Consider the following 27,311-nt stretch of genomic DNA (forward strand, 5'->3'; position numbering starts at 1 on the left):
ATCCACACAGAGAACAGAAAAAAAAGCACAGCTATAAGCACAACTATGGTGTTGTCCATTTAAACTGATCTCTCTTCATGGTATGCCTCAGTATGTGTCACATTTGTTAGGGAGGCCCTAAGACTCCCTTAATCTGAGTGTGAGGGACTAGGGTCAGAAATTCTGGAGAAAACAAAGTACATACAGGCCCCACTGGTTCAAGATACTCCAGAATCCTCAATTCAACTTGAAGAGGCTTCATCTGTTTTGGCTGAGGTTGCCAGTTTTAGCTGATTTACTACTTGTTCTCTTTTGTGTTCAAGTGGACTGAAGAGTTGAATCCTGCTTTCCTAACTCCCACACCTATGGAAAAGTTGACTGAAACAGGCTTTCCAGTTTTCAAGTTCCTCTTAGGTAACCTTGTTCCCTGCTCTCTCCCCTCCCCTAACACGCTTGTGTTCCACAGGAAGGGGAAGTGGTAGTGTCAGGTTCTTCAATTCTTGGGGCTGTTGGAAAGGCACCTGAACTTCATTTCTCTCAAAATTTGGACATGAAATTTTTCAAGTTCTGGCATTTCTGTTGTCCCCATGTATAACAAAGTGACCTAGGATGCCCAAAGCTTTTCAAGACTGAGGTTGTATAGACCCTGACAGAGATCATCAGAGAGGTGCTGTTCCCTCAGGTTCTCCTCAACTGTGTTTGGTAGTGTGCTCCCCCTGCCCCTCCATCCTGCCCTTGGTTTCCCTGACAATGCTCAAGTGATAACTATCTGTGGTGGTTGTGATGGCTGTATCCAACTCAAACTGAATTTGTAGGGGACAGATACTGAAAATGTGCCCACCTAACAGTGCTGGTCAAGGTCTGACTTGAGCTAAGTGGGAATGAAACTAACTTATGTAGTCAGTATGCAATGACAACCATGAGTCTGTTATCTTACTCCATAAACAGTGGACAGCCCAAGGCCCACTGAGCTCTCCTGCATGGCAGCAGGCTGCACGACAGGGTCTCCCCTGGAGCCAGGACACCTCTCAAGGTTATTCCTCGAGGCTGAGACACTCCTTGCTTCAACAGATTCTCGGTAAGTGATTAATAGCATGCTAAACTTTTGAAATCTTAGCTAAGTAGTATAAAGGATCGATTGTGCAGGGTGTGTGTCCTTTAAATATAAACCATTGACCAAGTCTGAGACTAAGTCTGGACCTAGCCGCACTTGAACTCCCCTCTGAGAAGGAATTTAGAACACAAGGGCGTCCTTTCTGAACCTCAGGACTTAACAGGAGGACCTCCCTGACAGTTTTGTCTGACCCTGTCCTCTGTGCAGTAAATAATCAAGTATACCTTGCCCTTGAACCTTGTTAAACCACTGTTGCATTTACTACCAAACTTGGTTAAATTGCTTTTCTACTTCTCTCATATGAGAAGGTGACTGAGGTGTCCTGAGCCCTGCTGTATTAACGCTTCACTGATCTTCAATGGATCAGTGATCCAAGAACCCCTGCTTGAGATGTCAGAGGCCCAGCTGGACTGTGTCCTTGCTCCTGCAAAACTCAAGACAACCTAGCTCACCACAAATAGTAATCTCTGCCATTCCAAAACTGAGCGCAGGTCAAAAAATTCAAAGATTCACTTCTAAGAATCAAAACTGTCAACTTTCTTATAAATGGGCTAATCCATCCAGGCAAATTCTTAGTGCATTTGTATTTAACACAATAAACCCTTGTTGACTACATACAACAAAAATCATTGAGCAAGATCAGGTAAAGGACTTAACATGATTTTGTGCTCTGAATATTAAGATTATTTTTGGACAGTAGTATTATGATTAACAGTATATTAAGCACAGTAATGAAGAACGAATACTCCAAAGAATATGGAAAACAACTATTGAAGAAATGTGACTGTTTTGATGCTGTCTGCTAAACGCAGCAAAACAATCTGATCCTCTGTATGCCTAGAGATTCTGTATGTAATTTTGAAATTATTGAACGCCTTAATGTAAGAATTCAGTTCAGATTCTATAAAAAAAAATTTCAACCTCAGTTATCTTCTTTCTTTTTTTCCAAGCTCACTTTTTCAGCCTTCCAGGCCAAGCAAAGATGCTTTGCTGCTTTAAGGCACAAGAGATTGTTTAACGGTGTTAGGAATACGACTGGAATAATAGTCGTAATTTCTCAAAGTGGCAAGGATCCCAGCTGAATTCATGTGTTTCACTTCCTTGTTATACTGAAATGAATTTCCATGGATATCAGTTATCTTGCCTGCAAAGAAAATAAAAATTAACATTCCAGCAAGCAAAAGTTGGAGAGAGAGTATCTATTTTATTAGTACAAATGATAATAACTAAACAAAACAGTCAGTCTTTGGTGTATACATGCCTGTCTCCAGATGTGAAGTATCTTTGCTCCCAGTTCAAGTGTGACAGTTTTTCATTGACTGAAACCAAGTAATGGTTTCATTTTCTTTCAACAATACCTTAACTTGTGTTTCAGGAAAAAGAAAACAACATCTCTCTCGCATGGATTAATTAAAATACTTCCTGAGTATTTTTTTACATTGATGGTGGATAAGAAGGAAACAAGAATCCTCAGTTAAAGTAAAACCCAGGGTAAATCTATTCAACAAACTAACATAATATAGAAGTACCCCAGCTGGTTTTAAACTAGTTTTCTAGAATTACTTAGCAAGAGCAACGCAGATCTTTATCAAAGCTAATTTAACCACGAGATACCTACGTATCAAGGAGCCTAAATACAGCACTGCTGCCCCAGATTGGTGGGGTTTTGTGCCTGAGCTAACCTGTTTAAAGCTATCCCAGTTATCAACACCAGAGACTGCAGAGGACTTAAATAATGTCATTATTTATGAACCCTGTTGTCCTCACTTGACAGAATTTAGGAGATCAAACCCCACAACTTTAGCATACAGTGGTAAAAGATCTATCAAAGCAAAAAGCAGAAGTAGTATAATAATAAAACATATTCAGATACTTGTTAGCGAGACTTTTTGTAACTTCTCTAATCTCTTACCCCCTAGAAAGGTGAAGTGGCTTATGTTGGCTGAACACCACTGAATTAAATGAATGACGCAATTTTGGAGTTTGTACATTGAAGGAACAACCTCATGATTTGGCCTACTTTTGTTATTTTAAAGAATCCAGTGTCCACACTATTATATCCAGTTAGTAGGACAGTGTGATTTTACTGTAAAATAGAAGCCAATGAAAAAAAACCACATTTATTTTTAAAATATTAAAATTAATATACCCAAAATTTTGGAATTTGGCTTTTGCCATAGTATGGTTTGGGTTGGAAGGGGCGTTAAAGATCATCTAGTTCCAACCCCCTTGCCTTGGGCAGGGACACCTTCCACTAGACCAGGCTGCTCAAAGCCCTGTCCAGCCTGGCCTTGAACACCCCTGGGGATGGGGCATCCACAGCTGCTCTGGGCAACCTGTGCCAGTGTCTCAGCACCCTCACAGTGAAGGATTTCTTCCCAATACCTAATCTAAATCTACCCTCTTTAAAACCATTCCCCCTTGTCCTGTCACTATAGACCCTACTAAAAAGTCTGTCAGACCCATCATTCTTACAAGTGCCCTTTAACTCCTGGAAGGCCGCTATACGGTATCCCCAGAGCCTTCTCCAGGCTGAACAACCCCAACTCTCTCTGCCTGTCCTCATAGGAGAGGTGCTCCAGCCCTCTGAGCATCTTCCTGCCCCTCCTCTGGACTCACTCCAGCAGGTCCATGTGCTTCTTATGCTGGGGGCCCCAGAGCTGAACACAGCACTCCAGGTGGAGTCTCTTGAGAGTGGAGTAGCGAGGGAGGATCACCTCCCTTGACCTGCTGTTTTTTTAATTATCTAACAATTATTGACCATATTAGTCCAGGACAAAACAGATCATTCATGCTTTCCAGAGCATAATTTGCTGTCCCTTTGGAGTTACTGTTGATTTTACAGGGCTCAAAGCTCCTAGTGAATCATGACTATTTAAAAATATTTTCCATGTTTGGAAACTCTTTTTTTTCTATGAAAAGTATAAATAGCTTTTAATTGATGTAATTTAATTTATCTTGGAATTCTGAATACTATTAACTTACCTCCCACGGCATGTAGAATAGCTTCAGGTGCACATGTATCCCATTTCTTACACCCAGGACTGGCAAATATATAAGCAGATGCCTTGCCTTCTACAAGTTGAATGATCTGTTATGAATAGAGAGTGGCAATCATTGCAAAGGATCTAGGCATTTAGAAATGGGTAAAAATAACACCAGGAAACAGGGATTAGATCAGTGTGTGTACTTTTAGTTTCAGAAACAAGAATTCCCATCTTGTGCAAGTACTAAAAAAAATAAAGTGGAAACTATCTCCGTGTTGTCTTGTTGCCATTTTTGCCTTGCACACATTGGAGAAAAGAGATTGGACACTGCTTATGACAGCCATGACAAAACTAAGCTTTACAAACTGTAGCAAATGAGTATTCCCTATATGCAGAAAACTTTTGCAAAGGAAACATCACTGTGTACTCCTATTTTTATCCTTTTGTATGTGCTGCTAGGTAGTTGGAATAAGAACTGTATTAACATGAACAGAAGGAAATGTCTATAATTGTCATTAAATTGAATTCCCATTCATTCATTCTGGTGTTATAACTTTTAATTTTCTCCCCTAGAAACAGAATACTGGGGAAGATGGACCTCAGCCATGACCACCACAGCCACTGTTACAAATGTACCTGTACCTCTGTCTACCTTACAGCAGACTGAATGCTAGGAATGAAGAAAAAATGAGCTGGGGAAGGAAGAGGAAGTCTGCTGTACATTCATGCAAGTAAGCAAATGATTTCTTTAAAAGGTCTTTTTCTTATTCCAAAGATACCACCTTCCAGTAAAACCAAAAGATTTGGAGTTTCATACCTTGTTTCCTGCTCCTCCAACTCTGATGACACTGTCTGGATTCAAGGCACTGATGCACTCGTTGACCAGGGTACTGCTGTGAGAACGGGTGGTAACGATGATGTGTTTCCCAGCAGGTGCTTCTGTGAGCTGAAATCCAAAGGCACCTATGCCCAGGACTCCCCAGATTGTCCTGCCCAGCACAGCGTCAGCTCCTGCCTATAAAAAAGGTACGCAAGTCCAAGTGATGGGTAATCATTGCGATCAGCACTGAAAGCAGAAACGGAAAGAAGTACCTAGAGACATCTTTGCGTATCGGGGAGTGTAATATTAATACTGGGTTATGCATTTAAACAGTGGCACGTAAAAATAACTACTCTAGAGCCCACAGTGAGAAACCAGCTCTTCCCCTCTAAGACAATGACATTATTTACTCATTTATCTGTGACATTGTGGTGGTACGTTACATCCTGCCTCCATTGACCGACAAATTAATATTTGTGTATTTCCATACTTCAGGCACAATCTGTAACTGAACATATATTGTAATTTTAAATGTTTCATCATACATATACCACATAGAGATGCAGCTGATGATATGCATTACATCAGCTCGAGAGCTTTTTCTTTAAATTTTAGTAAGTTTAATTAATCAGCCTGTATCATGAGCTTTTTCCCCCTCACAGATTAATACTGAAATTATCTCCAAATGTGTGAATGCCTGTAGGTTGGCCATCCTGGACTTATACCTGAAACCTGGCCTGATACACTCTAACCCAGCTGTCAGTGACAAGTACTCTTGGTTTATTTAGGGCTGCAGATTTATGGCACACATTCACGTATTGCATGGATTTACTAAAGAATATCTAGCAAAGACTGCCAAAGCACTGATCTGTACTTGTTTTACAGTATGTACTTTATATGTAGTGTAGTAGTAAGTGCAGTATATATGTAATATATACTGTATTACACAAGCCTCAGGATTCAGTATGGCTGTTAATAGGTCCCTGAGATTCAGTTTCTCAAAACTGTATATATCTAATAAAAAGACCGAACACCTTATATTACAACATTAGTTCCACTACACACTGCTTGTCATTTGAAAGGTACTAACTGGAAATGGCTTAGAAGTGACAGTTAGAAATCACCTAACTTTTAAACAAATCAATACATTTAATACCTCATAGTTGTAATATGGCTGGTTAATAACTCCTGCTATTGCTTTACCTCCATAAGCAATTCCAATAAGAACTGTTACGTGGTCAAGGAGACCTGTACAGAAATAATATGAATGTAGATATGCTTGAAAAAAAGAATATATATATTAAAAAAAACAACCCTTCAATTAAAGTCCAGAAGTTGATACACAGGGTGGTATCATAAAAATGCAAATACTAATCAGGATTTTCAGATGTAATAGGTTGGGTAGTATTTTTTTTAGCCTTAAGGTCTGCAAAAATAATGCCCCTGATATAACTTAGTTCTATTAAGAGAATTCTAATTAACACATAATGAGAAAACTTTAAAGATACAACTAAATAGCAGTATATGATGACGTTCTATAATTGTGGTGTGAATTCTTTAATGGTATTCAAAACTAGCAATGTGTTGACACTTGTACATCTTTTTCACTAAAAGATGCAGCAGGAGGTTAGTTTCAGCATATTGATTTTGGAGGTTTTTCTTTTTAATAAATTTTAGAGTCTATGTCTATGGGGACAAATTAGGCCTTCCTGAAAAAGGTTTCTTCCCATAACTGAAAAATTATGATTTGCGGAAAGATGTTTTATTTGGGAGGGCTACAAATACAGCTGTGGTATTTGGGTTGTTTCAAGAGGAAGATGTAAATGTAATTGAGCATATTCATGTGCAAATGGGAGATTTAGTCCCTGAGTTCAAAGTATGCAAAATTTGTGAGTCTGACTGAAAATTTAACACAACCTGCCAGCAATCAAAGGCAGCCCTTTGCTCCCTGAAATGATGAATACCGGTGGACACTCAGTAGCGTGTCAGAAATATTCAGTACTGGTTAGAACTGAATAGAATGATTAAAAAATTCCATAGAACTCAAAAAGCCAGAAACAACATCAGCCTCAAGAAACAATATTCTATGTAACTTCTGTCATAAAACTATCTGCATGTATGTGCTACTTTATTACATTGCTGTATTTTTTTTTTAATTAGCAGAATTAAAAGAGAAGCCAACCTTCAGTGTACTCCTTGGTTCCATCCAAGGGATCAACCCATATTACAAGCTTTAAAAATAAAAAAGTAAGGAAAATTAACAAATGCAAATCATGTAAATTACCACGCAAAGAATAAATTTTATTTTAGTGCTTTTATTTCCTTATAGCAGCAAGGAAATAGAGATTTGAATTTTCAACATTATGATACAGCTGAAGCCACAGTAGTATTTTACACAAAAAAAAGCTTAAAAACTGACTGGAACTTCTCAGCAAATATCTTAATAGGAAGCTTAAACTGAACATGGAAATGGCATTACTTTCTTATGTCCAAAGTAGATTCCTTCCAAATTAATTTTAATCACAAGTTGTAAAAATCAAATTTCCATTTCCCATTATTGCACACAGAGCTATGCAGCACTTCCAGCTCTGGAGCTGTGATTCCTGTGACTACATTTCAGTTTTCAAACTAAACAGAAAAACTGGCAACCCTGAAATCATGTTTTTTCTTAATACATCCTTAGCTAAAATCAGTAAGTAATGTAGTTAAGAGTGTAAAATAGGAAAACATATGTATAGCATTACCTCTTCCTCTTTAATTCCCATGTATTGAGCAGGACAAGTTTTCTTCAGTATTTCTTCACAGTGACCATCTTCAATTAAGTCCTCGGTTACCTCATCAGTGGGTAGTTCCTAACAAAAGGATTCTCAGAATTATTTGGAAAAAGGTGTTTGAGTCACTTGAATTTGCCTTAGAACTGGATTTGCTTGCAGCTTACCTGATGAAGCTAATGCAGTGGAAAGATGAAATGGGATGAAAATACTATTAAAAAAAAAATCAACAAAAAAAACCCCCAAACAATTTCCTAAAACCTGCCAAAGCAAATTCTACTGCAAGTTATAGCAAGTTAAATTGTTAGTATGAAACAAACCAGGTACTTACTTCTTCTCCTATAATTGTCACCTTGGGAAACTTCCGTGCCAAGGAAGCACAAATGCTCATTTGTACCAGTCTGTCAGCTTTGGTCTGCAAGTCATTGGCTCCAGTCTGTGAAAGGATGGATAGGAATTTCTGTATTTCCAAACAACAACAAACCTCACAGTGCAATGGCCCATATATCACTCTGAGTATCTACCTTGTAATAGAAAAGAAGTCTAATTTGATAAATCATCAACCTAGTAAGTGATCTTGAGAGAGGCAGGCTAAAAACTGAAAGTAGAGACTCCCTGTACACTCCAGAACTAAGATAGACTGGTATGATATTAGAACAATATTTATATGCTGTGTTCTTCTCATGCACTGGTGCAGTTGTACGGAATATGTATTTGTGCAAATACCACACAGAATAAATTAATACAAGTATGAACCCAGATAAATACAAGAGGAGAGATAACAAAAAATTAGTAAGTTAACAGGAAAAAATATTTTAAGGCTCACTGGGGAGACACGGCAAATTAGGACAGAGGGCCAATATAGGGAAGGTGTTAGTAAAAGGTGATTCAAAGGTCCAATTAATCTAACTTTTTCAAAAAAAAAAGAAACAACTGGAAGCAATTATGATGTATAATCTTCTAAGTAGTGAGCAGTTCCTTAGTTTAGGAGAGAAAGATCAAGGAGGGCCAGAAACTAATCAACTAGACAGTAACACCCATACACTTTTTTCCAGCAAAAATACTAGACAGGAAACAGTGGATTTGGTGTCTCAAGATGACATGAAACAATGACTGAAAGCCTTCCCAAAAGATGCAGTGCAGCCAAGTGTATGTGGCCAGATGGGTTACATTCATTTCTTCTTAAACATTAATAACCTGTTATATAGTGGAATTGGGTAAGTTGTTAATACTTCCCTGCCTTAATCTTCACGTACCTATGAATGGAAGAGCCCTTTAGGTCCAGAGACAGAATACCAGTAAGAAATACTTGTTAGCAGTGGAATTAAGAAAGTCAGTTCACCCAAGGATTTACATCTTAGTTGAATCAAACACAAATTTTATCTGCTTATATCTTATTTGGTGACAACATGAAGTGTGTTCTATCCAACTACAGAAGTTAGCTATAGATAGGAATGGAATATTCCATTTAAAATCATGTTATGGGTTAATTTTTGCATGCTCAAAACCAAGTCGGTCCCATATCTGATTGCCTACTTCTATGAAACTTGATACTTTTCTTTGGAATTTCCTTCTTGTCCCCTAATAAATTGGGTTGAATTTGGCACTAAGCTTAGACTTAGATCAGGTTATTGCAGAGAATGTCCTTTGTTCAGCACAGCACATAAACCAGTATAAAATAGTTTCTCAAAACAGTTACCAACAATGCAAGAATGGCTGGATAAAATGTCTACCTACCAAACAGGGGAGAGAGAAAAAGAAGTAAAAATACTAAAGGAGAAGCAATATAAATGGAGAGCTTAGAGCTGACTAGGGGAAATAAAACTGGATATCAGGAGAGGAGCTAGCTAAAAATTCAACTGTATTTGAACTATTCCTCATCAAGATAAATAAATGGATGGGAAGTCAATGTGTTGAGGGAGAAGGTGGAACATTGGCATCCTAGCTCTTCTAAAGCTTTCAGTAAGGCCGATTGAAATTGGTCTTGATGTTTGCTGGCTGAGAATGGTAAGCAGCAGCACTTTCTGTTCTTGTGCATCTCTTCCCACCAGACTATAAAGCACAGACACATAACAGGTTCTCTCTCTTGCATTTTTCCTCTTTCTTCATCAGCCACCTTTGACAATAAGCTTGCAGGAATTCTGAAATCACTAGTCCCTAAAACAGGAACTTCTTCTGTTGGTCATTGTTGTTGATCTAATTTTGTGTGTTTGTAGTATTCATTTAAATAGAAAGTAGGTATAACCAGTCCTGTTTAGAACCAGTATCACCTGTTGCTTCTGATCATTTTTGTTATGCTATATTTATAAGTATTAATTGGTTATAGAGCTTAAACTGTGTTCATTTGCTGTTTTATTATATTAAAATATGATTGAGCAATGCATTTCTGATTTACTGGGAAATAATATTAATACATGTAATTTTATTTAAAGGGAAAGTGAATTAAACTGATAGAAGCCAGCATTTAGTTGTAGTTAAAATTACCTTAAACTTGCTGGACTCTTAAAAAATAAGCTTAAGGAAACTTGATTATGCATTTAAAATTAACGGGTTAATCATAGTACAGTTAGTGCATCCTTTGTACCTCTGGATGCAAGTATTTTAAGGCTTTCTTGTAGTGAAGCTGCATTAGTTTTTCCAAGAACCTAAAAGGAGATTATGTGGGAGAGTATAGTTGTACATACAAGTGTCTGAGAATCCTGCTATGCATCTAAATAATTTTGAAAACACAGATCATTAGTCTCCAGTTTGGGGTGTTTTTTTTAATTCTCTCCCCATACCTCTGATTTTGATTGCTTAGGAAAAAAAGTGTAAGAAAAACTTGCAAAAGTTTTCATAGTGGTGAAGATAACTGATGAAAAAGGAAAATAATCTTTTTGTATCTACTGTCTGAACTGACAGTAGAAGTCATAAAGGATTAGGCTTTTCTTTAAAACTGGCTGAAAGTGCTTGCTTAAATGTAAAAAATGTAAATACCAACAATTACTTCAACGTAAAGACAAAAATATATAGATACTTAATGCAGTCCATAATATTGTGACATACCTGTAAAGCTGGAATTAATTTCAAAAGTTAATTCCACCTATTCTAGTACTATAGTCAAAACAAAGGTCCTGGCTTATCAGTGCATCTTACTAACTCAGAGCAAATTAAGAACTTTACGCAGATAACTGATTTCATTTTTGTTTCCTATTTAGAATTAAAGTTGAAGCTCCAAATTTAAATTGAAAACTGATTTACAATCAAATCTAAGGTTCTTTATAGCTTAAGAATCTCAGCACTGATTTATCCTAATCCAAAATTAATCAAAGGCACAGTACTTCAAGCTGTACTACAGATGTTAAAACATAGGTAGGGAAATAAATGAGAAAGATGCTGCATTATGATTTCTTACATGCTATCCAAAACTTGTGTTTTGTGAGGGGAATCAGGACAAAATTATGGTGTGTTTCTTTAAAGTGTCTGAACATTCTTTAAAAATATTGGTCAAAAACCACTTCTCCAGGTTTTTTTTAATTCTTTAATAAGGAATATTTCTGGTATCAGAGAGGTAAGGACTATATTTCCTTCCAGTGCTCTTTTAATCCTTCAGTAAGGAATAATTCTTGTATCAAGAGAGGTGAGGACTGTATTTCTTTCCCCAGCTGCTGATCTCTGAAAATACCACTTGACCTGTATCTAATTCAGTATTAATAAGAGAAATTATATTAGAACAAAGTAAAAGTAATACCTTCTCCACTATGCCCAGATCTCCTGCAGCCATTACATTTCTAACAATTGTTGCAGCTTTTTCTGCAATGGAATATGCAGAGGCAACCACACGCATGAGTAAAGCTGGAGAAGCCATACTGAAAGCTGAAAAGAAACAAAAAGCAAACTTGTACATTTCAAGACAAGGAAGAAAATATTTTACATAATGTTGCAAAACAGATACAGTTAAAGCGGATAGGAAGGGGAAAGTGGGTTACTGCCAGTGAGTAGTAATGAAGTGAGCTTTGACTTTTTAAAAAATACAATTAACAAACACAGGGATATATAGCCATTTTAGACAAGATTTTTCAAATATCCATGCTCTGTGTAACAGTGAACCTAGTTCTCACTAAAATAAAATCTGGCATTAAACAAGAACAGCAGCAGAAACTCTTTATCAGAAATTTTAAGACAGGATATATCTACACACAGTACTCAGTTTTTGTACATTTTGAATAATTTTTTCAGGATCATTTTTTCAGGATCAAACCTACAGAGTTGGTTGGTGCCCAGACTAAAGTACAAGGCTCAAGAAAGGATGAGAACAGCAATTTTACTCACTACTTTAATTTGTTTAAATATAAAATAGGCTTTTGTAGATGGCCTAATTGTGGACGCAAAATAGGCTAATGATACTCAAGATACTGCAAACACTGCACTTGTACACAGAAGTCTGTTTATTTACATTTTACCATCCTTTCTGCATTTCTTTTACTACTCTTGATTTAAGAAAATGTATTACATCTTCCTTCCTCTCCTCAACACAGCATGTCCTGACATTCTTCCTATTGCATTGTTTTCTACATCTGTTCCCCAACACACATCAGAGCAAATCACGATGCCTTCAGCTCCCAAACAGGAGAGTAACTCTCACACTTGCAAAAAACATCATCCATTCCTCTCAGCTTTTCTCTGTCAGGAAAAAGAAGTACTGATAACCGCATTGTATTCTTTAAAAGGCAGAGCTAATCGCTTTTGATGTTTTCCTGTCAGTTTTTTCTGTGTAGATTACATGTTTTTTTGGGTTGGGCTCACATGTATGATATAATGATATACCTCAAGTAGACACTTGAGCACAGAGCTAGAAAAAAATAGAGGAATTGATTAATCACCACATAGAAGATGATATATTAGGCTTCCCTCACGTTATTTGCAGCAAGTATTGCTTAAGTGGCAATAGGTTGTTACGCAATACCTTTCCTTTCTTGCTTGAGGTATCTACTTGGTATAGTATAATATAATGAGGTGATAAGGCTAGCTACTGTAGATGATCTCAATGCGACCTCAAGTTCACATCAGTTTACAGCAAACAGCAGTGTTAGAGGTATCAAAATCACAGGTTTAGCTGGTTTAAGAACTTTTTCAGCATTTAGAAACACTGTTATGGGTATCTGTATAGTCTGTATATCTCTGAAGCTAAAAGAGTACAGTGATTGTATAAGTATATTCAAAAAGCACAGCTGCTACTGTTAATTATTATTTACAGCTCATGCATGGGAGCAAAGGGCTCTGGAGTCCTGTAAAACAGCCAAGGTCTATAGCCAAAGCGCACATGCGGGCTGTCTTGTACTGGTAACAGTGATTACAGAGGAAATCTTCAGTGTGCTACCTGTGGCAAAACCCAGCTCTCAAACAACTGAAAGTCATACAGAAAATATGTCATAACACATGGAATTTAGATACTTTTTTATGTACCATCATATGAAACAAGTTAACAGGAAGGAAAATTGAATGTAGTTCATTCCATACTGGAATGTGAGTGCTTCTGAGAGACAGGTAAAAAAAAAAAAGCATACTAGATGGGAAGTTTGGGTTAAAGAATTGAGCTAAGAAGATAATTAAGATTTTTATGCTCAGCTTCTCATTCTTAATTTGTCCTTTTACTGCATATTTGATCCTGCTTTGTAAAATGAGGTTAAATTGTTTTAAAGGCTTTATTTATTAATGATTGCATAAAGTTTCAAAAGACTCGGGAAACAACACAGAAGTACTATTTATCTTATGTTCTTGAAGCTTGACCCAAGTAGTTTCTGGGGCATGTTTTTTAGGGGTGTTCTTAAGGCAAACAATTATACCTTCTTTCTGTAGTGAACCTATACCTGAAATCTCTAATCAAACCTTAAAAGTAAAATATTCTTATGAAAAACATGTTTTATTAAGAGAAACTAAAATGGGAGGTTCAACACCCATTCTCCCCAATACAGAGTAACAAACTAAGGAAGCGCTGGGTATGTTACTACTGCAAAAGGTGCCTTAAATTTTTACATGGCTGCATCTCCTGCGTGCCACATTTTCTAGTGTGTTGGACCTTTTTGGTTAGATAACTATGTGTGCTAGTTGATCGTAAGTGTTTAATCTCTGTAACTTTTTGTTCTCTTAATTATTTATAAGTTTATGGCACATTCTTTCTGATGAGGGCAATGTCTAATGTATACTGCCATTATACATTCAGGAATATATTGCTTGCTTAAGACAAACAAGGTTGACTCTTAAAAAACTGTACAGTTTACAAAGATTTCACAGCAGCTGTCCTTCAATTTAAATTTGTGTATTATTTTCAAAACTTACCTTGACCTCCAAAGACCAGCCATCATTTCTCCTAGCCTAGTAACCAAATTGCTGAATGGTCTCAACCTGGCAAATCAAGCCTGCTTTGATACCTACTAAAATAAGTGAGTTCTCCAGTTCTTGTTACACGTTAATTTTGAAATATTTAAGTATCACAGGATGGCTACAATTAATTTATCAAAACAAGTATGAACGATTTGTTAATGTTATGATTTCAGTGTCTTTTCTGCAAACATCCATTTTCCAAATTTATAATTTCACCTGTCGGAAGGAGAAAATGGCCAATTGCACAGCGCACGCCTTTAAATGCCAGTGCTGAACTGGGACTTCATCCTCTGGCCTCCTCAAAGCCCAAGTGACTACAGCTCCCTGTTTCTTTACAATAAACTTTGGCTCAGGTTTAGCGAAAGATAAACTATTTATTCTGTGTGATGGAAGAAGCCAGCATTTACCCAGCAGAAGCAGGCTAGGACTCGGAGCAGGAACGCCAGGGTCCCGCTGCGGTTCACCTGCAGGCTTCCAGGGGAGGAAAGACGGAACAATCTCATTTCAGTAAAGTGCTGAGAGGCCTTCGGAGTTTGTGGTTTTGTTTTTTTGTTTTTTGTTTTTTTTAAAAAAAGGAGGGGGGGGGTGGTGGTGGAAAAAAAGCCTATTCCCTCCTGATTGATTCTTTTGTAATTGGGGTTCCCGCTGGCGAACTGCAGTGCGGTCCGGAGGGCCAGCGTGGGCAGCGTTACCGGGCGCTGACCAGGGGCTCCGAACGGGGAAGGGCCCGGCGGGTGACCGGGCAGCGCCGAACGGGGAAGGGCCCGGCGGGTGACCGGGCAGACTCACCCGCTCCAACCGCGCTGGTCCCTCGCTCCCGGCCGCGGCCCCTGCGCTCCTCCGCCGGCCCGACTGCTCCAGGAAGATTCCCGCCCCGATCGCGCTGGGCGGCCGCCGCCGCCTTTACAACTCGGCTCGAACCGCCCCCACGGTCCTGCCGGCCGGTAGCGCCGCACAGCCGCCCTCTGGCTCGGCCCCGCGGCGGGGAGAGGAGCGCGCTGTGCGGGGGGCGGCCCCTCCCGCTCGCCGTAGCGCAGGCGGAAGTGTTCCCCGCGCGCGTCGCACGGGGCCCGAGAGGATGTTTCGGGCCTGGCGGGCGCCGCCGCTGGCCTGGGCCGGGGCCCGGGCCCGGGCGCGGGTCGGGCTGCGGGCACGGCCGGGGGCCGCCTGGGGCTGGGCGCGCCCCGTCGCCTCGGAGGCCGAGAGCCGGCAGCCCCTGGAGGAGAACCGGCAGGACTCGCGGTACCGGGACACCGTCCTGCTGCCGCACAGCCGCTTCCCCGCGCAGCTGCCGGGGCGGCTGCAGCCCGAGGCCGAGCTGGAGACGCAGCAGGTAGCGGCCGGGGCCTGCTCGCCGCGGGGTGCGTGGCCCCGGACGGGCGGGGTCTGCCCTGGCCGGTGCGGTGGGGCCTGGCCCGGGAGGGAGCGCGGGGTGGCGGGCCAGGGCCCCGCTTGCGGCCTCAGCCGCCCCGGTGGGGCTGGGCTTCCGCGGGCGCCTGGCCAGGCCCTCTGGAGCTGGCCGCTGGAGAAAGCTGGAGCTCGGGGTCTCCGGCTACTTACCGATGGTCTGGGCACTCGCAGGTTTGTTATGGTTTCGTTTGGAGAAGCAGGAACGACCCTTGTGACAGTGGAGAGCCAGAACAATGATGTTACGGTTTAGTATTATACCTGTCTCGGGCATTTTGATGTCTTTAAACTACTAACATCTCCTCTTACAGACTTAGAAAAGTTAATGCTCCGTGGGTGTTAATTTCTTTGTTTGCTTTTATTACGTATTCTATCATCTAGCCAAAAGGCAGCTTTTTGGAAGCGTAAAGACCTGTGATGATTTAGGTGTTTGCTTGTTGTCTCTACAGAAATGCGGTTTTTCGGAACTGTATTCGTGGCAAAGGCAAAGGAAAACAAAGCAGGAATTTTGTCTGCATGACGGACCGCCTTATGCCAATGGAGACCCTCATGTTGGCCATGCATTAAATAAAGTAAATGTTTGCTTGTTCATACTCTTTACTAGTAGTTTTGAAGTAGTAAACACTTCCTATAATGTGCTGTGTGTTCTCTATTCCCACTTAAACCAAGAACACTTTAAAGCATTCGGTATTTTGGTAGATGGTGCTTTTAAAAAGCAAATACTGTGGCTGTGTAGATACCATGCTTTGACATAAACACCATATACCAGTATGTGGTACCTGTATGCTGAGTGTTAATTTATGAGGCAGAATGTTTCCGCAAAAAGAGAGTGTCTGTTTAGAGAAAGTCCAGCCTGTGATTCGTTCCCAAGCAATATTAAATGCTCAGATTATTTGTGTTTTGAATGTGTCACACATACACATAGGTGAATGTATATTTCTATGTGTGTATATATAATGTTACTGCAATGCATGTTTGAGCTGTGCCTTGCTATTCTTTTTTCCTTTGAGTATTTTGTAAATTTATTCTATTGCATTTATTTTTATTTTATCTGGGTATTCTCAATGGAATCACAGTGACTAAATGCTGATGACTTTTAAAATACAAATTTCAGCTTTAAAATATTACTCTTAAATATATTTGGACATGTTTAGATAGTCCTGAGAATGACAGCATTACATATTCTACAAGGTGGGAAAGACTAAAACGCGTGACCACATTTTAGACCACAGCTTCTTGCAGTACTAGTGCCAAAGCCTGGACTGCAGTAATAGGCACTAGGCCAGCGCTGTAGATCCAGGTCAACGTTTTAAAAATGAGAACGAGTAGGATTTGTTCACTTTAAGTCTTGCAAGTTTATAAACTATAGATTTCGGTTATACTGAATGTGAATGCCTTTGATCAGAGGTCCTCTGAGGTTCTGTCAAAGTACAAAATGATGCACAAGAAAAATCACAAGTGCATAATCTCAAATATAAACAAATCATGCAGCATTTTGTATTTGCTTGGATCATAATTAATAATGAAGCTATTCCACATGGGGGAGCTGAAGTGATAACAGACTCTTGTGTCTTTTCAGATTTTGAAAGACATCACTAATCGTTTCTACATGATGAGAGGTTATAAAGTACATTACGTGCCAGGATGGGATTGTCATGGATTGCCAATTGAGTTGAAGGCATTGTCAGAAGTCAAAGGAGCTGAAAATCTTTCACCAATGGAAATTCGACGGAAAGGTAAACTACTGTTCGCGATAGCTTTATAGAAAAAGTAGGCCTAAGTATGTGTACATCCTACTCCTCTTTTGTAGATCGAGTACAATGAATCTTATGAAAGGAGATAATGCAACACGGGCTTGATTTTTTTTACTGTAATGAACATACATAGCACTGACAATGGTTTTAAAAAACAAAGGCAGGGCGGAGGATTTGGATTTCTGCTTTGCTTAACTGTGTAGTGGCATGAAACTGATGTTTATCAGATTGACATCCTCTTGGTTTTTAAAGACTGAATTTGGTTAGGAGCTAAAAAGATGCATGTAAAAATAAAGCGTCAGGACAGCTTGGCTTAGTGTTTTAAGTAGGAATGTGTTTGTGCACTGTGTTTTTAGCAATACCACAAAACTATAGGGATGATCCTTTCAGAGGAAGTTAGTCTGCATTATATGGAAACTGTTTTGAAGAAATAGTTTCAAATATCGTATGTATTGGAAGACATCAACATTAAGCTGCAAAGCGTTTTGTAGCGAGCAATTTAAACTGCTTTAGCTTGAAATTGCAACAATGAAATGGGCTAACTTATTTTCAGACGCATGTTGTTTTGACAGGGTTGGATCAGCATCAGCAGTAGTAGTTAATTTTCACTTTTTTATTTTATGTTATTTGAGAAATTGTTCTTCGTATGTTCAATACTTACTTTTTCCCCTCTTCCTTAAAAAGAAAGTTTCTATTCTAGAGATATCTGTGCTTTATGCCCCTGTATTAGTCAAAAAGTGCCACTGCTGGATCTTTTTACTCTTGCAGTCACTTTATGTAACTGCTTCTCTGAAATGCATAATTTTTTTGAGCCATAATAATCTATTTAATACACATCCATAATTAGTGCATAGTTGAAATAAGTTCAGCTCAGGTTTTTGTAAAAAAATGTCAGTAGCATATTTCAAATGGTATTATATTGATCTTAGTGACCTAAACCATGTGCTTAATGGAACTATTCCCTTCAGCCAGAGAATTTGCAGAAAGAGCAATTGAGAAGCAGAAATCCGCTTTCATTCGTTGGGGCGTAATGGCAGATTGGGCTAACTGCTACCGTACGTTTGATCCAAAGTATGAAGCAAACCAACTGAGAGTCTTCTATAAAATGTATGATAAGGTATGTTGAACCTTCCTTGAAGTTTGTGTTGATTTGTCATGAGTTTTGATTCTCCTAACTTTGTTTTTCCCTCCCTGTCCTCTTCAGGGTTTCATTTATCAGGACTATAAACCTGTGTTCTGGTCCCCTTCAGCAAAGTAAGAATCAAGTTACTGTTTTGTCTTCAAAATTTTAGCGAGAATATCAACAGCTTTGCATGTTCGAGTGTGCTAACTTCTGTTTGGTATCTACCCAGGACAGCGTTGGCTGAAGCAGAGCTTGAATACAATGAGCAGCATGTCAGTCGTTCTGTCTATATGAAATTTCCCCTCTTAAAGTCACCGCCTAAGCTGACTTCTGTGATAGGTATGGCTTCTGTTTAGATTTTAAGACTGATAATTTCTATTTTTGTTACAATTGTAAGTAATGTACTTCTAATTTACATCTATAGATGGATCATCCCCTGCTAGTGCACTAGTCTGGACCACGCAACCTTGGACTGTGCCAGCCAATCAAGCAGTTTGTTACATGCCAGATTCAGCGTATGTGTCTTTAACTTTGTTCAGTGATCTGCATCAGTCCTTATCAATATTTATCAGCAAAGTTAAAATGTTCTGGACTATCATTACGTTTTATTTAAGACATCTTTTTTGTGTTTGGGGTTTTTTTTCTTCTTAAGTGACACAATCGTAAGCTTTGTTCTGTATCTCTATTAATATATTAATTATTGGTTTCGGGTTTATTTTTTTTAAGTTAGTTCTTTCTGATTTATGTTATCTTGAAATTCTTTCGAGGTTTATGAGTGATTTGGACATGTAGATCTTTAAACATATTTTGGTGTCTTCTAGAGAGCATTTAAACAATTCATAGCTTTATAGTGCTCGTAATTACTTAGTATCACAAATACATATTTTCATTGCAGATATTCAATTGTGAAATGTACAACTACTGGTGAACACTTCATTCTAGCTGCAGATAGAGTTGAATCTACGGCTGCCATTTTGGACATGCAGTTTGAGGTTATGTCAACGTGTAAAGGTAGGTTTTGATGTTGTTAGTCTTAAATTACTTAGAAATCTGCTTGTACGTGTCTGAAAACTGCTTCAGATTTGATGTCTTACTATGTTTGGTTTTGTTTTGAGAACACATTTCACTAAAGTAATACAAAGAGGAGTACTGTTCTATCAGGTTTACTGTTGGTGTATTGTAGCTCAAATTTTTGTAGCACAGATTTCCAAGTACCTTTTAAAATCTGGATTCACACTTGGAAAACTTAAGCATGGAGTGGAAGTCTGTTCAGTATCAAGATTTAATTACACTGAATGCATTTTGTCTTTCTCATCCGTGGCTGATGAGAACAAAGGGCTAATTACAAGTATGTTTGCTGACTGCCTGATGGCCAAATTCTACAAAAACCATTGACATTTCCTGGTGTAGCAGAATCGGTAGCACTATCGGCTGTTGTTGTTATGTTATGTTACTTTTCAAGGTTTTCATTGTTAAGGGGTATCTCAAGCCTTCACCAGAACCAGGAAGACTATTGAGGTATCGTAGGTGACTGTTGTCTGTACAGACAAACTAAAGCAGTTAAGTTTGTATCCTGACAAACTGCATAGTGATATTTCTTAATAGACAGACTTCTGAACCAGTGTCATGAATTGGTATTTGATGTGTTGTTTGTGAACTTCATTCATTTGCCTTTATCAGTGATTCAGTGCTGGAAATATGCATATCTAAAGGAGGTGAGAAGTCTGTTTCTATTATTTTGTCTTTTTAGGTTGTTTTCATGTCTTTCAATGCCTTCTTTGTCAGAGGGAAAAAAATTTCTGTTTCTCTGCTTAATAATCCTGGCTTTACCTAATGACAAAATTACCTTGGAGGTGTTCTTCTCACAGGTTCCACCTTCTTGAATCACATGATTTTCAGATAACGTACAACAGTAGGACCTTCTTGAAAAAGAGGAAGTTCTAATATTAAATTTCTTTTACTTTTTTCCCATATATTCAGTAATTAGTTGTATTTGTTACCTTTCTGTATTTGTGTACCTGACTGGCTGACAGCAGTTCCTAAACATCTTCCTTCTAGGAAGAAAGCATTCAGTGAAGACGATGTCTTTACTACTAAGATTTCTTCAGTGGTGTGTTTTTTTTTTTTAACCCTAAATCATCGCCAGCTTCATTTGTGCTGTACTCTCTTTATTTGCATGTAATTTAAAGGATTTAAATCAATTGTTCATGATAATATCAGTACTTAGTGGCAGAACTAGAAACAGATCCCACATTCAAGGGTTTTAGCCCTCTAAATCATTATTGTGATCTGTTTCCAGAACACTGAGGTAGTGGTCCCCAAGGAATGGGTGTATGTGAAGTGTCTGTATATGGAATACCATTGTCTAAGGTAGAAGAAAAGCTTTTACTTCAAATGAAGAAAAACTGTGCAAGATGACAATGCAGAGAATTTGAAAGCATTTGGACAGGGACCCACAAACAAAATATAGTAGTAGTACATCTGAATAGTATCCTGTGCGTGCACTTGCTGAGCAATTGTTCCATTTCTGCTCTCTGATAAAAAAAGCAGAATGCATGAATTGTGGGGTTTTTTTGGCTTTTTTTTTTTCCACCCCCAGGTGCAGATCTGGTAGATGGTTCTTGTGCTCATCCCACAATTCCTGGCAGAGTCTCCCCTCTGTTACCTGCGAATCACGTGACAATGGCAAAAGGAACAGGATTAGTTCACACAGCCCCGGCTCATGGTATGGAAGACTACAGCGTAGCCTCCCACCATCAGCTACCAACGGTACTTTTTTAAGCTGTTGCCCTTGATTTCCTGCAACTGTTTGATCATGTGCTCTTAAAGCGATTGTTGTAATTAGTGCATAAAACTTGAAAAGGTTGTGAAGCGTTCACATGAGTATTACTAATGGTCTGCAGGAATGCAGGACTAACCTTAGAAAAGTCTGCATCAAAATGAAAGGACATATTTCATCCATCTGCTAATGAAAGTTTACAGGGAAGTGGTAGAACAGAATCAGATTTCTCTTCTCTCTCTGTTTTTGTTTTTTAAAGGCTAGTACAGACAACAGTTCTCAGATACTGGCTCTCAGACTCAGAATTTGTTTTTAAAGCTGCGTCTTGCAGACCAGTAAATCACCAGTTATGTAGGTCATTATTACTAGTCTTCTTCAGCAAAGTTTGTTTTAAATACAGTTCAGTTATGCACGACCAGTTTGGGTTCGATGGAAGCGAAGATGCATCTTTTATCTTTTACCTTTTTAAAGAGGTTAAGCTTGATCTAAAACCTGATTATACTCTATTTCTGGTTGGGGTTTTTTGGGGGTAGAATTTTTTTTGAGGGGGTTTGTTTGTTTGATTTGGTTTTCACTGTTAATTTGAGAAGCCGTTTAAATACTAACCAGTGACTTGATGTAAGGCAGTTGTGGTATATCTGCAAATGTAATGGTGCTCCCTTCTTCTGATACGTAAAATTCACTTGCTTGGTAGATTACTGAATTGCAATTCACTAAATCTGAAGTGTACTTAGATATAACATACTTTGGTATTCATCAAAAAAGTAGTTACTCAGCAGAGTACTTAACTCATTTTTGAACACAAAAAAGGTGATCAATTGCCACATGGTGTTTTATTGACATGATTAACGTATTTATTTTTAGGATTGCCTTGTAGATGAAGGTGGGTTTTTTACGGAAGCTGCAGGTCCTGAACTTCAAAACAAGAATGTCCTTGAAGAAGGGAATGAAGCTGGTGAGTATTTGATGCTGAGCTATTTGTTACTTTATCAGTTACATTCCTGCAGTTATATTTTGAGGGTTTGTATAAACTGAACCCATTTTGAATATGGATGAGGCACAACCACTTCTTATGATGTGTTGATCATTTATAGGAATGAATTGAGGTCAACAGTAGCAGTATGTTCAAATTGGATTTTAATCCTGCCTTATGTTTTCTCTTAGTCATTCAGATGCTTCAGGCAGCTGGGAGTTTGTTAAAAGAAGAGAAATATGTGCACAGTTACCCATATGACTGGAGGACTAAAAAACCAATGATTATTCGTGCCAGCAAACAGTGGTTTGTAAACACAGCAAGTGTCAAGGCTACAGCACAGGTATATAATTTTGCTTTGTTAAGAGACATTTAAAGACAGCTGATGCCATTTAGAATCAGCAAAGCAACTGTGCTATAGCTCACTCCAGAATATGTTATTCTCTAGGGTTTAGAAACGGTAGTTGAGAAGCGTTAATCATTTGTGGAAGTGGTGGATGTTATTTTTTTTAAATAATGATATAATGCAGAACAAATGCACTGACTGATAGATTTGTTCAGTGTATTTACAGGAGATGTATAAGTTTCTTAGAGCTTTTCCCAAAAAAATAAATTAAAAAATAAGTTTCAAGTAATTATATCAGAAGACACGATTTTATTACAATGAAAATTGCCTTTGTTATGGTAGCCTTGCATTGTCAGACATTTTTGTTTGCTCCTCTGTTAATTTTGCCACGGTCCTGTTTTAAATAACTGTAAAACATTTTTTTTTTAATATACAGTGCTCTTTGAAATAATGTACATTCACACAGAAAACTCAGACCAGCACCTTAGGCTGTCTTGGGTAACGATGATTTCATTCTAATTAGGGCATGAGGTGTTTATTCTGTATTCATCTGTATCTAGAATGAAGGAAAATACGGTGTTACTCGTCAGGGTTGGCAGTGAGTGGTACCCCAGACTCCGTAATACAGGCACTATATATCAAGGTGGGGTTTCAAAGCAGACAAGAGCACAAGGCACATTGAGCTATTAATCTTCAGCTAGAGACACTAGTGCCGTTTCTAACTTGCCTCGGGGTGTGTCTGCTAGAGAATCGGAGCTGGCAAAAAGGTGTTGGTTGCTCTGTGGGGAAAGGTACAGTGTATACAGCGCTCAAAGTGTGTTATTGAAGAGCAAGATGCAGTGAAGTAAACAGAGTAAATGTGACAGTTGCCCAAGAACATGTTATTCAGTACTGGGAGTGCAAGTGTAGACCCATACCTTTTTTTACTGGTAGCACAGACACTGTGTGTCTGAATGCTGAAGCATGTTCAACAATTCACTATCTACTTTATAGGAAGTGCTGAAAAAAGTGAAAGTTATTCCTACGTCTGCAGTGAACAGAATGCTCGAAATGCTGGACAGAAGGACATTTTGGTGTATATCACGGCAAAGATGTTGGGGTGTCCCAATTCCTGTTTTTTATCAGAAGAACACAGGAGAATGCTTGATAAACAGGTATTTGTCTAGCTTTTTTGTACTGAAAAACGAAAGAATGTGCACTGTTTGTTGTGCTGCAGTACCACAATATTATAAGACTTCTAACTCTTTAAGTACAAATATGTACTTTTACTTGTAGCTGTTTATCCACAGAACTAATTCAGCTATAAATTAGAACAAGCGAAAACTCATTGCTGAAGGTGACTTGTACGTAAGCAATAGGAGTCAATTTACTTAGATATTTAAGTTACCTGAAAAGTCCCCTTGATAGTAATTGCTGCTTTCACCCCTCATCTTCAAGTTAAGTGAGCTGGCAGTTATCACTGGCCTTTCTATTTAAGCAAGAAGTAAGATGCAGGTTGTAGTTAGAATAGAATGCAACTGTAATTGTAGCAATGTCAATTGAACAATACAGATATTTTGTTAAAATAGGTTTTGGCAATTGAATAGGGACAATGAGATATCTGAAGTGGAATAACCAAATCGGTTGCAGAATAAATAACTGCACCTCGTTTCAGAATAAAATTAGAGCCTCGATAAATGTGAGTGACTGGCCTTTAGCTATATGATTTGGTACGTCTAAAGCTTCAGATGCTGGCCTTATTCTGCCATCTTTTTGGTTAATAGTATCCAGATATTGCAAACAATGCATTTCAGGAATTCCAGACAATGCAATGCTGAGAAAATCCAAGCTATGCTTTAAAACAAGAAAACTCAACCAAATACGATGCTATTCTGTCATTTTAAGGAGTAATAGGGGAACAGATGTTTTGAGTTGTGAATATCCTCTAAGGAATGATTTTATAGAAATAGTATTGTGGAGTTCCACATTAATTGTTTATTTCCATAATTGTTTTCTGTCTTGAGAGAAGCTAGTGTAATTCCATTTTACACACCTTTAACCTTACAATCATTTGTGCAGATTCATTATGGATGATAAGATTGCATAGCTGGAGATGAACTGTAGTGTTGCAGAACTGCTTTTACTCTGGGGTTGAATAAACACACCTCAGAGAGTCCAGCACGTTTTCCAGCCACTGGGCTGAGCGCAGAAGCATAGTAGTAGGTGAGGCTTAGGGTGTGGGGAGCAGGGAATGGACTTTAAGCAGTTAGCCCTTAGCTTCACCTAGTACGACTGGGTGTGTAGGTGCACAGATACGTACTTTGACTCTCTTGCAGCAGGCAATACCTGTGAGAAAAAAGCACAATAACTGTAGTCGTTTATAGTACCTGAATAATGCTGACACACATCAGGAAATAAATGGATGGAGGCTCTGTGGGGTGTAAAATCATTTTACGGCAAAAATTGTTACTGTATTAAAAAGTAAGTGTGTGTTCACATAAAAAATAGACAGTTTCTGGGGAATACTTGTTCTAGGCTTATCTAAAGAGTAGGCTTGACTGTATTACTTGTGCTTGCTTAAGATTGGTAAATATGTGGTTTAGCAGCAAAATAAGAGTGTAGTGAAAAACAGTTCAGCAGTTGGTAGTTAAATGTGAAAGGCACCATGAAGCAATAGCTCCTTCAGAACATCGAGGAGCTGACCCAGTTGGTACAGAAAAAGCGTTGGAAAGGAGGGCTGCATGCAAATTCCTTTAGGTTGTAGTGAAATTACCTTGAAAGCCAGTGAGCTGTATTAAAAAGCATGTCTTTTGTAAGTGCTTGAGTTGTGTGAGATTATTGCTGGGGTTGTACCTTATGTGGCAATCAGGGCATTTTAGTGTGATAAACTGCAACAGTTTAACAACTCGAACTTTGTGTGTAGGTGTTGCCCTAGCAGTCACGGGGGCAGGTGAAGGAACAAAGAGGCAGTATGGCATGTTTGGTTAGGAATGATCTGGGGGGAAAAGAGAGACACTTGGCGTGGGTGAAAAAAGAGACCTGTCCAATATGCTTGAAAAGTAGATTTATTTCATTTGACTGACAGCTTTTGATGCTTATTTGTAGTCGGTACTCTTTACTTCTAACATTGTACAGTAGAGGTGCAATTTTCAAAGAAAAATGTAAACCACTCATTTATAAATATTTAAAGTTAGCTTAGCAGGCTTCAGTAACCAGAGTAGGAAAAGTGCACAGAATATTGGCCTATAGAAATGACAGGCAAATTTAGAAAGCAGTCTGTCAATTCATAGGTCATTTTCCTGGACACCAGTTCTTACTGAAATAAACAGCTAAGCCGAAGTGTTTTGTTATTGTTTGCATTATCATTTTGTGATAGCTGAAATTTGTGATAGCTGAAAATCTTATCGCAGTGGGTTGCTGACTTACTTCTAACGCTGAAGAAGTTACATATTCAGATTGTGTGAATAATTAATAGCATTAAAACAACAGTAAAGAACTTACATTTCTAAACAAAAGCTGTTTTCTTATCTTGAATGCCGGATAAATGTGCTTCCAGTAGCAGCCGTCTGGAGTTTTTGAGTGGCTATCAAAAGTAACAGCATCTCCACTGGAAGTCAGTGTAGTCCACATGGAGTTGCTGTTACATATGAGAGCACCAATGGTTGGTCTTTAGTGATCCTGTTTGTCTCACCTGTAAAAATATTTTTAAGAAGAAAAATAAATCCCTAAAATAAACTGCTGTGTTTCCCTCTGTGAGTTTCCCCTGTATTTGTCATGTGAAAGGTTGCAGAAGGCTTCTCTTTCAAGATGCAACTGCTCGTCTCTAATGGAGTATTTTTTCTGCATCATCAATCCTGTCTTTCTAACGTGAAAGCGAAGAGCTAGATTGTAATCTTGTGTGCAACAAGTTTGGTGCAAGGTCTCCGTCAGTCTTCCTGTTTGCTGTTGTGGCCCCCATAGCCCTAAAAGACATTTGATTGTATGACACTGTTGGTCATAGTTATAAATGTAATATGCTACTGATGATTAAATTCTTTATGCAGAGTATATCACATTATATTGCAATCAGGAATTAAAAAAATATAAAATAAGAAAACCCTGCATGAGAGAGAGAGGAGAGAATGTTTTTTCATTATTGCCATTTTCATTAAGAAAACAGAGGTAAGACTCTGTGCGATTTTTCTGCAGAACTGGAGAAAAACAGACTTTAAATAGAAAACATGCACAAATAAACACTGATACTGTTTGTCAGCTTTCAAAATTTAAGAGATTTAAAGAGAATATTTAAATTCCTTAAGTTGTGGAAGAGAGAAAGAGCTCCAGAAGTAAAATGAGAGATTTGTATTTCCAGTAGTAGCTCAGACCAAGTAATAAATGTGAGATACATACTTTAATTTGACTTAAATAACTCATGCAATAACTTCTTTACAAATTCGCGGTTCAGATATTGGTGATAACGAGTACTTTTGCTAAGGTTATTGTAATGCCTGAGAACTTTTGTCCTCTTCTCTGTGACTTTGATTAACAAGTAACTTCAATTTCTGACAAAGAAAACCCCAAACTTTTTGAACTAAATCTACCCTGTGCTCTAATATGTTTTTTTAAAATATTAAGACATTTCAGTGACTTGCAAGCAATAGGAACTTACCGTAACAGAAATACTTACTGCTGCACTATCGACAGTCACATAAAAAAGAAGGTGACTTGCCCACTTCCCTGTTGTTCGAAAAGAGGTCGAGAGAACATCAGGCACTGTATTCTTCTCCTCCGGACTAGATCTTAGTGCTGCCTAATTTCTGTTAACACATTAAATAAGTGTTCAGCATAATCAATATCAGACTTCAGAGTGATTGGCTGGTGTCGTGGTAGCGTGAATTGCCGTAGGGGTGTCAGTGTTAAAACGTAGCGAGTGACAC

General features: G+C 38.5%; 2 protein-coding genes across 4 annotated transcripts in view; one reads left to right on the forward strand and one right to left on the reverse strand.

The window, feature by feature from the left end:
* Positions 1-1,658: 1,658 nt before the first annotated feature.
* Positions 1,659-14,967, reverse strand: BPNT1 (3'(2'), 5'-bisphosphate nucleotidase 1). Of its 2 annotated transcripts, XM_080408558.1 has the most exons (9): positions 14,824-14,958; positions 11,402-11,526; positions 8,003-8,107; positions 7,645-7,752; positions 7,083-7,131; positions 6,057-6,148; positions 4,898-5,095; positions 4,079-4,184; positions 1,659-2,237 (listed from the first exon to the last, which is right to left on the reverse strand). In XM_080408558.1, exons 2-9 carry the CDS (start codon positions 11,516-11,518, stop codon positions 2,089-2,091), a joined length of 924 nt encoding a protein of 307 aa, XP_080264684.1. In that variant the 5' UTR covers positions 11,519-11,526; positions 14,824-14,958; the 3' UTR covers positions 1,659-2,088. The 2 variants fall into 2 exon arrangements, with proteins under 2 accessions (XP_080264684.1, XP_080264685.1); XM_080408559.1 differs by lacking the exon at positions 11,402-11,526 and having other exon boundaries at positions 14,824-14,967.
* Positions 5,008-27,311, forward strand: part of IARS2 (isoleucyl-tRNA synthetase 2, mitochondrial) — a 38,738-nt gene continuing 16,434 nt past the window's right edge. The window contains exons 1-12 of one of the 2 annotated variants that reach the window (XM_080408545.1): positions 5,008-5,106; positions 15,891-16,013; positions 17,021-17,177; positions 18,164-18,312; positions 18,400-18,449; positions 18,548-18,657; positions 18,743-18,833; positions 19,214-19,329; positions 20,918-21,087; positions 21,962-22,052; positions 22,262-22,413; positions 23,410-23,570. In XM_080408545.1, coding sequence (XP_080264671.1) covers positions 17,051-17,177; positions 18,164-18,312; positions 18,400-18,449; positions 18,548-18,657; positions 18,743-18,833; positions 19,214-19,329; positions 20,918-21,087; positions 21,962-22,052; positions 22,262-22,413; positions 23,410-23,570 — 1,217 coding nt within the window. In that variant the 5' untranslated portion in view covers positions 5,008-5,106; positions 15,891-16,013; positions 17,021-17,050. Of the gene's footprint in view, positions 5,107-15,109; positions 15,368-15,890; positions 16,014-17,020; positions 17,178-18,163; positions 18,313-18,399; positions 18,450-18,547; positions 18,658-18,742; positions 18,834-19,213; positions 19,330-20,917; positions 21,088-21,961; positions 22,053-22,261; positions 22,414-23,409; positions 23,571-27,311 lie in introns of those variants that run through there. The other variant, XM_080408544.1, reaches the window with a different exon arrangement.

Source organism: Falco punctatus (assembly GCF_963210335.1).
Source record: "Falco punctatus genome assembly, chromosome: 12".
Taxonomy (NCBI): Eukaryota; Metazoa; Chordata; class Aves; order Falconiformes; family Falconidae; genus Falco; species Falco punctatus.